This window comes from Cynara cardunculus (genome assembly GCF_001531365.2).
Source record: "Cynara cardunculus var. scolymus isolate 2C chromosome LG 4, CcrdV1, whole genome shotgun sequence".
Taxonomy (NCBI): Eukaryota; Viridiplantae; Streptophyta; class Magnoliopsida; order Asterales; family Asteraceae; genus Cynara; species Cynara cardunculus.
This window is the reverse complement of record NC_037531.1, coordinates 15,532,708-15,545,098: the sequence shown is the minus strand read 5'-3', so window position 1 is coordinate 15,545,098 and position 12,391 is coordinate 15,532,708. Positions and strand designations below refer to the sequence as shown.

Genomic DNA, 12,391 nt, shown 5'->3' with positions numbered 1-12,391 from the left:
CACATGAAACTAGTTCGTAACCAATGCTCCTTTGAATCGAAAACCCAGTGACACATTCTTGTTTGTTGAAAGCAACTTTTAAGGCTAAAACGACAACTCGTTTGATTCATAATCGATATCAATTTATAAAGCAAGTTTAACGTCAATATCTTTATGTTTACTTCAATGTTTAGAAAATAACTATAATTTCGAAACAGAAGAGTAATTCATTTGGTCAGAAAGGTCGAATTACAAACTTAGTGCATCTGCGGTACAAGAACCTTATTTTTCTACTTCATCCTGTCATATATATGTCAGCTAAAAAAATATTAAGTGTAAATTACATTTTTTAATCTTTGTGGTTACCCACTTATTATCATGTTTAGTCCTTATTTTGAACTACTTACATTTTCAGTCACTATGGTTTACATTTTGTTCCACTTTTTGTCTTTTTGACTAACTATAGTTAAAAAAGGACTAAATTACAAATTTGGTCATTGTGGTCTTTCAAAAAATAACACTTTGTGTTTCTGTAGTTTCGAAATTACAAGATGGCCATCGGAGTTTGCAAAACTTTTGGGATTTCATCATTTCTCTAACCATCGGTTAAAAATTCCATTAAATGACGAACATTTTGTATCGATTAAATGACGAACATTGTATATTTCTTAACCACCGTTAGAGGGAGGCATCAAATCTGGATGTTTTTTCAAACGATGATGATCATCTTGTAATTTCAAAACTGCAAATATCCAACTGTATTCAAAATGAAGATGCAAAATGTGTATGAGTTGGTGTGCCAGACCCAACACCCAGGCTCCTTATTTTACCCTTCTTCAAAGCAAAACGCACACACACACACACACACACGCACACATAGGTATGACAATGAGACCCGTTCTATTGTGGAACTCGGTGTACTCGTCCCGACGGGACTGTGGATTCCTTGCAAAACCAATGACCGAAGATGGGTACGGGGATCCCCAGAAGTTAAAAAAACCGGGGATGGGGACAGGGTTAGGTAATGTGATCCCGACCTGTCTCATCCCGATATATTAAATAAATTTTATATTTATTATTAAATATATTATTTATAAAGAATTAAATTTAGTATCTTTTAGATTTTAAAAAATATTTTGATCTTTCTTCTTATATACATTTTTTTTGACCCGTTTACTTTTTTAGATAAAAAAACATGGAGTACTGAAAACGTTTGTTCAAATAATTACATATGATGTTGTGATTTTGTTCACATATAAATATTTCATACTCCATAAAAGCAAATTTTTTGAAAATATGTGAGATTTAAACATGAAATATTTTGGATCTGAGTGTGGTATTTACACATTCGATTTAAAATATCTCAAATAAACGAGAAGGGGATTAGGATGTGAATTGTGATCAATTTCCATAGTGGGTTGGAGGCAGAATTAGAGATGGGGATTAGGGTCCCCGCCTCCATCCAGGGGGACAACACAAGTCGGGACTTGGTAGGTGGGGCGTGTGTAGGGTACGGGTAGAGGTGGGGTAGGGTGGGTTTATAAAAGAAAGAGTTTTTAATAAAATAAAACACAAAATAGAGAATACAAACTAGAATGTCCTTAAGTTAACAAGCTTCTGTTAACTATAGTTAATCAGAAAGACCAAAAGTGAAATAAAATGACAACCATAGTGACTGAAGTTCAAATTAGGGACTAAAACTTCATAATGAGTGGCAACTATAGAAACCAAAAATGTAATTTACTAAAATAATAATAATCAAGAAAAATTCAGTGATTCCTATTAAGAATGTAATCTTCTCACTTTTTTACCAAATAGATTGCTTCGCATTGATGACATGTGTTTGGAAATTAGATCACAAAGGCTCTCGTGTGCGAAACCCTGTGCTGATCATAAATGATATCCAACGTCAGATGAACCATTTATATCATAAAATGAAAACTGAAATGTGGGCTACGCTATATCCTTGGGTTTTGGCTTGTCATGATGCATAAACGAGTAAGTCAAACCAAACCAAACGAATCTAGTATATTCAACCCAGAAGCAAAACCTCGGAGAGGTTAATTGATCTTACCCCAACCACCAGCTTCAAGATCAAGAGGATGTTTTTGTGAACATTCCTAGCTTGTGCACCACACAGAGGTGTGTGTAAGCAGACAAAATGATAGGTAAACTCTACTTGGACATACGGTATGTGAAAATAAGATGTCAGAGGGCCATACCTCCACCCTAGGAATAGGGAGGTTGTTCCATGAAGTCACCTGGCTTACAGTAGTCTCAAGCGAAAACCAAATACCCAAATGTTACCTCGTGGTACAAGTGCGTTTGTTATTGTCTAGCGTAGTTGTTTTGTAGTTATCCTTGAAAACTTGTATTTTACAGTAGAAATGAATCCAAGTTTCTGTACACAAATATATGCTATATTAAAAAAAAACTGTAGAAAGTTTATCCAAGAACAAGAAGAATTGTATGATACAGGTTGTTCTATGAAAATGTATCTTTTTCTTTTAGAGTTTATGACAAATGGATGTCTAATTTTCGTTATTTTCCTCCATTTTACTGGATGTTTTTGTGTACCAGTCTTAACTCTTCATTTCAAAAACTATATGCAGTTCCCATTTTCGACCCCAAGTTCTATATACAACTTTTTTTTTGCAAATCAGAGTTCTTCACAGAAACAACTGCTCTACTTTTTGGATAAATGTTGGGTTTGTGTATATCCCACCACCCAATACTCCACTTCCAAGTGGAGAATTCTTTTAATTTTAAAGAATTCTCTAGATTTATAAAATAAATAAATTATTTTCTTTTTTTTCCCATTTAATTGTAAAAAATCCTCTGAATTTATAAAATTCTCAAAATTTGTAGGAACTTTTCATCCATTTCCCACTAACCCTGTTTTATTGAAATAAATAGAAAAATATTCTAAAAATTGCAAAATATTCTTTTCTTTTTTTGAATAAGTTGTAAAAATGTCTTATTACAAATATGATATTAAATAAAATATATTTTTGGTAACAAGATGTTGACTTATTATTTATTTTTAACCGTTACAAAATGTTTAATAATAATGATTTTTTGCTTTAAACTATTATTTTATTATTATAAATATTAATAAATAATTTTAAGTTAATTGATATATTAGCTGTATATTCATTAGATTTAATATTAATTGACTTGGACATATTAATTTATTTTCTTTATTTTTAAATTAAAAAAATTAATTATTTCACCGACACTTTTCAGCACTATAAATATTGGCTCATTCTCCAATTCAGACACACACACATACACCCCATGAAAAAAAATGACGCCATTGGTTGCAAAATTCATGCTTATGGCACTTGTACTCTTGAGTTCTTCAATCTCTCAAATCACCATGTCTGAATCAAGTAAGATGTGGCTGTTCATCTTTTTCATTTTCATGATATGGGTATTTATGCATAAGATGTTTGTACTTTATGCATTGGAGTTTGTATATAATTAAACCGTATACATGTATGTGTAGGTATATGTGACTCGAAGTGTGAGGTGAGGTGCTCGAAGGCAGGGATGCATGATAGATGTATAAAGTACTGTGGGATATGCTGCGAAGAGTGTCAATGTGTACCTTCTGGAACATACGGGAACAAAGACGAATGTCCTTGTTATAGGGACAAGAAGAACTCTAAGGGCACGTCTAAATGCCCCTAAAGCATCTGTGTGTTGTGTTACAGGGTATCTGAACACAACACATAATGATTGATCATGTAGACTGAAAAATTCTGTGGATGACGTTGAGTGTGCTTGTGGTATTTTATTTATTGATCGTATTATCTTTATTTGATTGAATTTGGTAACGAGAAATTACATTTGTATTGCGTTTGACTGTTGAATCTTTTGAATAATATATGTGCGGAAAGAAATCTGATAGAAACGAGACAAACAAAAGAAATCTTGAAGCATTGAAACATTTTGAACGTACGGTTTTTTTTTCTCTTACTAACAATCACATGTTTCCATTCAAAAAGCAATAATAATCCAATAAATGTACGATAAATCTCTCTTTATGATGTGGAGTGGTGTCCCGTCGGCCCATGCATTGCTTCCCACATGAAATTGGTTCGTAACCGATGCTCATTGAATCGAAAAACGAAGGACAAATCCTTGTTTGTTGAAAGCGACCTTTATGGTTAAACGACAACTAGTTTGATTTAAAATCGATTCCAGTTTACAAAGCAAGTTTGACGGCGATGTTTCGGTATTTACTTCAAACGTTAGAGAATAACTACAAATTGGTATTTACTCCAATTTACCGAAGCTGTGGATATCTTTTACAAAATTATTGTTCGTTTGTTGATTAGTTCTTTGTTTTTGGTATATATGACGTCTTGTCTTCGAGTCCCACGGTTTTTCAAAAATCATAATAAACTTGGAATTAAAAGTTAAAAACTAACAAAATGATACAAATGAGATTCGAACCCGCACCTGAAAAGGGAAAAATACTATGCAAAGTGCAAACCTACTCTACCAACAAAAACTTGCGTTATTATTGTATTTCAAGGAATATGGGGTGCTTGCATCTCAAAATAATACGATAACACCTTTCACGACATGGTAATAATAACGTTCTTTTGATATATAGTTGAAGAATAAAAGCATAGGGATAGTGAATATATATATTATTCACAACCTTTTAAAACAAGTTAATAGAGTCAAAAACCTCTTTAAATTCACTAAGACAACATATTTAATGTCTGTCTACAATTTGTGAAGTGAAATGACAACAAGTATTCACAAACAAGCTACACATCCAAATTACTACTTACTCCTCTTCTCTAGCTAGCTAGCTAGCTCCTTCTCTTCTCGAATCGTTCGAGTATCTTTTTACCATACAAATTGCTTCGCATAGATGACGTGTGTTTGGAAATTAGACCGCAAAGGCACTCGTGTGCAAACCCCTGATCATAAATGATAACAAGCGTCACGTAAACCATTCATATCGTAAAGTGAAAACTAAATTGCACGCTAGCCCCTATCCTTGGTTTTGGCTTGTCATAGTGCATAAATGAGTAAACCAAACCAAACCAAACCAAATCAAACCAAACAAACCCAATATAAATCCCACTCAAAAGCAGGGTCTGGGAGGGGTAACATGCTTGCAAACCTTATATCAACCACTAGGGTCGAGAGGTTGTTTCCGTGAATACCCCCACTTTTGCACCAGGCAAAGATGTGTGCAAGTAGACATATTAATAAATTATAGAGTTTTTAGAAGAAGGTCCTCCTTTATATTACTACCATATTATTTATATGGTATAATATAAGAAAAAAGGGACATCCATATTATTTATAAGGACATTAGTGAAGAATGGATGGCATGCTTGATTTTATACATGTTCTAGAGTTCAATTAAGCATCTCTTGGAGAGATGGCTAAGCACAATGAGTTTGTATCTTAATTCTCTTTATCAATTTGGTATCAGAACAGTACAAAATAATTATAATAAAAAATCCGGAAAATAGCTATCTACATTAGAGATGAGCAAAATGGGGTCCTAATCGGCAGAGATGGACCCATAAATTTTTTAAGCAGAAGCACAAATAACTGACATAATATATAAATAAAACAAATGCTTACCGTAAAAACTACGTTTCATTAAAAATAATATATAGGGGTTTTTTTGCAACATCTGGGTGGTTTTTTCTCTTCTTATTTTCTGCTGCTGTCACCATAAAAAATTAAAAAAAGGGCCAAAGGGATTTGCACTTCCGACCTGTAAAACTACATGTAATGACACTACTATTAGATTGTAACCACTTTTGTTAACTTAAGGGAGCACACATTAATTTAAAGTGGGTGCACCTTGAAGGCCCCTAAATTTTTTTATGTTGCGACAAGTTGATTGAGCGGTAGCTCGTGCATCCGGGACATTGTCTGTAGGTCCACCCCTGCTAACCAGTCCCAAGACTAAGTCACACTGTTCATAACTGGCCCCTGCCTAACCGGTCTTTGACCTGAAAACCTTAACCGATTGGTCCTAAGTGGGACGGTCTAATCCTTAATCAGACAAGGTCCAATTATATATAAAAATAGGGAGAGAGAGAGAGAGAGAGAATATATATATGTGTGTGTGTGTGTTTGTTATGTATGTATATGTATCAATATCATGTAAGTATGATTTATATGTAACACCCCTTAAAGTGGATCTCAAGGTAATGAGAAAGTCAAGAGAGGGGTTGAAAGTGGTAATTCTTGAAACAATGAAGTCCAGGTGTTGGATTGCTATTATCAGAAACTGGAAGATTCAATTGGAAGATTTTAAAACACGTCTCAAGTAGAAAAGTGATCATGGGAAGAGAACAAATAGGCGGCAATAGTTAAAAGGAAAGATGATAAACCTCATATGGTGATCATTTTTGGAGATTTTAACCCACAATTACTCACAATTTGTTCCTAACAAGTAACACAAAAAGCTAACAAGAAAATACTGGAAGTTAACCACAAGGGTTGCGGCGTAGTGGTTGAGGTCTGGGGATGTGGTGGAATATCTCATCTGTCCAGGGTTCAATTTCATTCGTACACAACAATTGTGGCCACTAAGTTTATAAGGTTGATTTCTTGCAGTTACAATTTGCTAGGATAGTCAAACATAGCCTGGGACACCCTTTCAAAAAAAAATAGTTGAAGTTTTGAGGCAAGGAGTTACTTTGATGGGCATTTGGACCGGCACAGTGGAACAGGAGTGTCTGAGATGATTATTTGCACAAGGATGGGCATTTGCACTGGGCCGGGAAGAATGGGTGCGAATTTCTATTATGTTAGTTGCATATGAGGTTGGGATAGTGATTTGGATGATAATGGAGTTGAAAAGAGTCCTTAAAGCCATCAATTGGGTTCATATAGTGTTAAACATGTTGAAAAGCGGAGAAGAAAAGCATAGAATTAAGGGATCTTTTGTTGTTTAAATTGGTGTTTAAGTGCATCATATGATAGATAAATGTGTTGGGAAGGTATGTACGCTAAAGCAAGCAATCTTGCAATCTTGGTGTTAATACGGTGTATAATGGCTTGTTTTGATGTATTAGTCGGACCGGTAAACTTATGGTATGCCACAAGCGACTTGTGTTGTCCAAGCCAACTTGTGCGCACCTCGACTAATCCCATGGGCCTTGAAGATAATAACCAGAAAGATCGACGAAGTCCCTTATTACTCTCCAAAAGAGCCCTTGAGCAGAGAAGAGAAGAACATATATAGAGGAGAATTGATCCAAGTCTAGCCGATATAGGATTAGCAGATTGTCTCAAAGTGTTGATAGGGGGCTAGATGAGTAAAGATGCCCTAAAGTGTTGAGTCCTAGAGTGGTTTGGCTCTGGTACCATGAGAGAGAATATGTGGAACCCCCAAGATTACTCTCTAAAAGGGCTCTTGAGGGGAGAGGGGTTCAACATATATGGAGGAGAACCGATCCAAGTCTAGCTGATGTAGAACTCTAACAAAATGAGATACATGTCTATTATGCTCATGATTTGAATGCGGGTATGTATGGGTGAAGCCACCTTGGAGCCAGAAGTGGCATCGGCTCCCCCTCAAAGACTAAAAATAAAATTTGATAGTCCTAAACCTCAATTACCCACTTGAAACTTTATTTATTCATATCAAATTCTTCTTTTTCTTCCTTTATAAATGCCAAGTTTTCTAAAGGTTCTAAAATAAACAAGTTACTTTATTGAAGACACAATTTTTTACGATAATTTTCATGTATTATTATTTATATGGTAATCTACACGCATCTTGTATTTGCTTGTATAAATATAGATATAATTATGTCGTTTAGGCACTCATGCTTTTCAACTCTTTTTTACAACTATTTCTAGGACAAGTATTTAATTAATAAACATAGATACTTAAAAGGTTTTCTCAACCTTGAAATCATGAATTTTCTTATATTTTTATAGGTACCCCCTAGATAAATTTTCTGGCTGCGCCCTAATGTATGCTATTTGTTTTACATCTTCTAAACCGTTAGCATAGTAAAAGTGCTTCATCATGAAATGATCATTTCGGTTACGCATTTAAATGGTTTTTGAGTATGTGTACGGGTAAACATTAACTAACCTTCGAAACTTTAAGCGCAGATTGGATAACGAAGTTGGCATAGGGGTCTACTAGAAGCAAATAAGAATTCGGGCTTCTGATTATTTCCAGAATGATTCTTGTCGATACCTCTTCTCCAGATTCCTTCAGACATTTCTCGACAACATTGCTACCATATTTATTGCAAGAAAGAGAAGCAAAGTTCCCTTGAAGTTGCCTCACAAGCAGCAAAGTGAACTCTGGTATATGCAACCCCAGCATGTGTTGCAGAACGTAATTTCTAAATAGAATAACGATAAAAACAATAATCAGAACTATAAAGACATGAAAAGCTGATTTTTTTACAAAAACAACAATTAGAGACACAAACCCGAACGGGTCTTCTGCTAAGTGTACCGAGTTGGCCATAATCTCAGCAACCAAACGCGTTCTAACTTCCCCACGAGAGTGTTCCACACATGCCTGCAGCACACAGCAACCACTTCTATCCGTTGCAACTTTAAAGCACTCATCTGCTATTTCAGTGAGAATAGGCTGCCAAAAATATTATGCATTCATTGATCTTGGTTGAAGAAAAATACTAAACAATAAACATATTCTACAATTTATGCTAGATGTGTGAATTTATAACTCATTTGTGTAAAATGGAAGGCATTATTCAGGTAATGAAGTTTTCAGGAAAATGGGTCGTAAGTCTATTTTGGCAACAATTAACTCAACAAAACTTGCATTTACAAATTACAACTATTGACAAAAAGTATTAGATGATGATCACGAACTGATATGAACAACAGCAGAGTTCTGTGTAGTCCTCCTGCTACAAACTTCTAGGTTCGATTCTCAACTATATCTCTAACATTGCTTATTAGATCCTGAAGGTACTTAAAGGCAAGGCACATTACTCAGTTCTATGATAGGTTCTCTATGTGTTTTTTAAGGATGGGGAATTATAGAAGATGATGATCATAAGAAAAGCAAGAAATACGTTAATGGTCTGAGAATAAGCAGCAACCAAACTCAGCATTACGGGCGTTAGAGTCCCATCGTCGACTTGGGTCATTTCTCCTCAATACATGGTGGGATCTCCCTCCTATCTTCAAGGGCTCTTGTGAAGAGTGATCTAAAAGGGTTCAACATATTCTCACATGGTATCAAAGGCAAGGATCTACCACTCTAGGGACTTGACACTCTAGGGGCAATCTGTACTCGTCTAGCCCCTCTCAACACTTTGGGACAATCTGTACTCATCTAGCCTCTGTTGGAAGGGGAGTGATAGAGTCCCACATCGGCTAGACTTGGTTCATTCTCCTCAATATATGTTGGAATCTCCCTTCCCTCTTCATGGGCTGTTTTGGAAAGTAATCTAATGGGGTTGAGGGGTTCCACCTATTCTCACAACGGATTTGGGAGAAATTAGATGGTGAGGAAAGAGCATTGTAGGTAGTGTTTACTCTTTAGGCAGTGATCGAAAATGATAGAAAACCAAGTGTGCCTCTACTTTAGTTGGTTCCAAGGGGTAAAAAGCAGGGGCCTTATTAGTTTTCTTCTAAAACCCACACAAGTTTTATTGAAAACCAATTCATCATATTATGCATATGAATGCTTGTACCATAGAATCATATAGCAAACAGAACCATAGAGTCAGCATTAACATTTGAACACAAAAGATGAACACAATGAACAAAATAAACAAAATTTTCCACTGAAGAACACAGTACCTTGTTAATATCACTATGGAAATTAACCAGACAGTACTGAATGACATGATGACCATTTGGATCATTGGCCAATGTAGCTGCACCATGGTGTAGAGCCTTCATTACTAACTTAATCTGATTTGGGTCTTTCAAATTCTCCAACAGCTTTTGCACTGCTCTTGTTCTATAACATTACCAACAACACAAACATCATTATATGTTCTGCTAGAAAGAAAGAAATCAAATCAAATTGGAGTAATTGAAACATACCCATGTGGATTCATACAAACAAGGATGATATTAGTTGGGACTTTAATCAGAGAAATAAGTATCTGCAGTTTCTGATCATTGTTGCAAAGAACAACAAGTTTTTGAACTAAATAATTCCCAAATTGATCTTTCATCAAATCACTAATGGAATCCACCACTTCAGACAAAACCATTTGCACCTCTTCCATTGTTGGTCTTTCGAACATGGCTTGTAGTATTCTGCAACCATTTTGGTCCTTAGCCAGAGCATATATCCTTCCCTTCAATTCTTTCAAAGACCATGAACTCATAAACTGATGGTTTTGATTTTGAAATCTACTTAACTCAACCCCACAAAGGTGATTACTATTATAGCAAGGAGGATTAAGGTGTTTATCATCATCTGATCTCTGAAATTTCAATTCGTTATTGATGGGAACAAACATTTTATCAATAAGTTGAGAAGCATTGTTTGACGAACACCTGGGGAGGGAAACGAGCTGTTGCGTGGAATAAAGGAACTTCGTGGAGCCCAAGCGAGACTTCTGGTCAATGTCAAACCCATAGTCAAATCCAGAAGAAGAATGCATCTGGAGGGCATCTGTATTGTTGCAAAGCCGATGATGATGACGACGACGATGATGGTGATGAGGGTCCATCGTAAAGGGATTGTTAAGTCCCAAATCGGAATGCATCATTCGAGGATTACCAACCGGGTGATGAAGAAAACCCTCGCCAACGGAAGAACCAGCACAGCCGATTCGACCGCGGCGGTGGTCGGAATGCGCCGGCGGTGAAAGATTGAGCAACGAAAAGACATTTGACAAGCTCTGATCGACGTCAATCGAGGGTGGTAAACTACAACTCATCTCTTGAGATAAAAATGGAGCATCGGGCACAAACGGGGGAGAAAAGGATGGAAAGGGAAGCCCATTTGGGAGAAATTGGTGGTGTTGCATCATGTGGGTGTTTCTGCGATGGTCCATTTGAAGGCTTTAGAGAGAGGGTTTTAATGGGGTTTTAAGAAATTGTTGAAGATGAAACACAATTGAAAAGGGAATGTGGGTATGGGTTTATGATTGATTGAAGGATGGATGGAGAGATAAGGGAATGCATGCAGTATATGGAAAGATTTGCTGATGCGTGAAGAAGAAGTAGAACCAATAGAGACGTCTGTCACCTAAAAACTGCAACCTCCCGTTAAGTGGTGGCTTTACCACCCTTCTTGTCATTCCCTTATTGTGGGTCCCACCCAAAATTCTATATCATGGTAACAAATAAGGGATTCTTTTATTCTTCCAAATTATTATTTTTTTTGAAATAAATTCTATATCTGACGTATGTTGATACATCTCACACGTGTTGATCTTTAATTAGGATTGATCGAAGGGTGGAGATTTTTTCTTACTCTTCTCATCATGACTTTCATTCTTATCTAACTGTTACGAATTTGGTTCATGTAATTTGATGGTTTCTTTACCATTACCAAATAATGAATGCGGCCTTCATCTTTTCCTCCCACTATCACACATAAAAACTACTTTGTCCCCAGTCATCGTCACCTCCATCTTTGGTGAAGCTGTAACAACTTTTGAGATCATGTCCCTCTCTTAAAGAACACATACACGCATAACCCACTCAGGCCTTCCGATCTTATTGACTTATATCCATCCATCTCTATGAATAGTTGTAGATTCAGTTATTTGTGGCATGTAGCAACCATCCATCTTCTTCTGCATTGATGGTTATAGATATGGTGATTGGTACCATCCATCTTCACTTGAAATCGTCTGATCTTCTTCACCCCACCCACACCACCTTATCGATCGAGTGTTGGGTTGGATGTTGGAAGAAAGAGACATTCAATGGTTGGTAATAAGAAGTATAGTGATGTTGGGTGCCACTTGGTAGCAGAAAATAGTGGTGTTGGTCGCTCCTTAAAATAGGAAGTATAGTTTATGGATGTTAAGTTTTGTGTAATCTACAAGGACCAAAATAGGAAGTACAGCTTACGGATATCGAATATTACCATATTTACTTTTGTTACGTTGTGTAATTAGGTTTGTGTGCCTCAACATGCATAATAGTTCTTATATTTAAAAGTAGAATAATATATATATATATATATATATATCTAGGGTCGGGTTCACGTGAGACCAAGGGGTTTTCGTGAGACCCGTAAGACCAATTTACGTTCATTGATCAACTTTATAAGCTAATGATCTAATGGTCTAAAGTTGCAAGGTGACAATTTTTTAATTATTGAGAAGTCTCGTGCCGTTTATGAATGTTCAGATCTGACGATTGTAAATCTAATCCAAGGGTTGAGAATTGGTCTTACAGGTCTTACGAAAAACCATTGGTCTCACATGATCCCAAATCTATATAT

The 12,391-nt window shown here is 35.9% G+C and overlaps 2 protein-coding genes across 2 annotated transcripts; one reads left to right on the top strand and one right to left on the bottom strand.

The window, feature by feature from the left end:
* Positions 1-3,265: 3,265 nt before the first annotated feature.
* Positions 3,266-3,864, top strand: LOC112511607 (peamaclein-like). The gene is made up of 2 exons (XM_025117296.1): positions 3,266-3,371; positions 3,488-3,864. Exons 1-2 carry the CDS (start codon positions 3,287-3,289, stop codon positions 3,670-3,672), a joined length of 270 nt encoding a protein of 89 aa, XP_024973064.1. The 5' UTR covers positions 3,266-3,286; the 3' UTR covers positions 3,673-3,864.
* Positions 3,865-4,808: 944 nt separating this feature from the next.
* Positions 4,809-10,964, bottom strand: LOC112510918 (pumilio homolog 12-like). The gene is made up of 5 exons (XM_025116272.1): positions 10,024-10,964; positions 9,775-9,937; positions 8,427-8,590; positions 8,078-8,336; positions 4,809-4,919 (listed from the first exon to the last, which is right to left on the bottom strand). Exons 1-5 carry the CDS (start codon positions 10,962-10,964, stop codon positions 4,809-4,811), a joined length of 1,638 nt encoding a protein of 545 aa, XP_024972040.1.
* Positions 10,965-12,391: the final 1,427 nt, after the last annotated feature.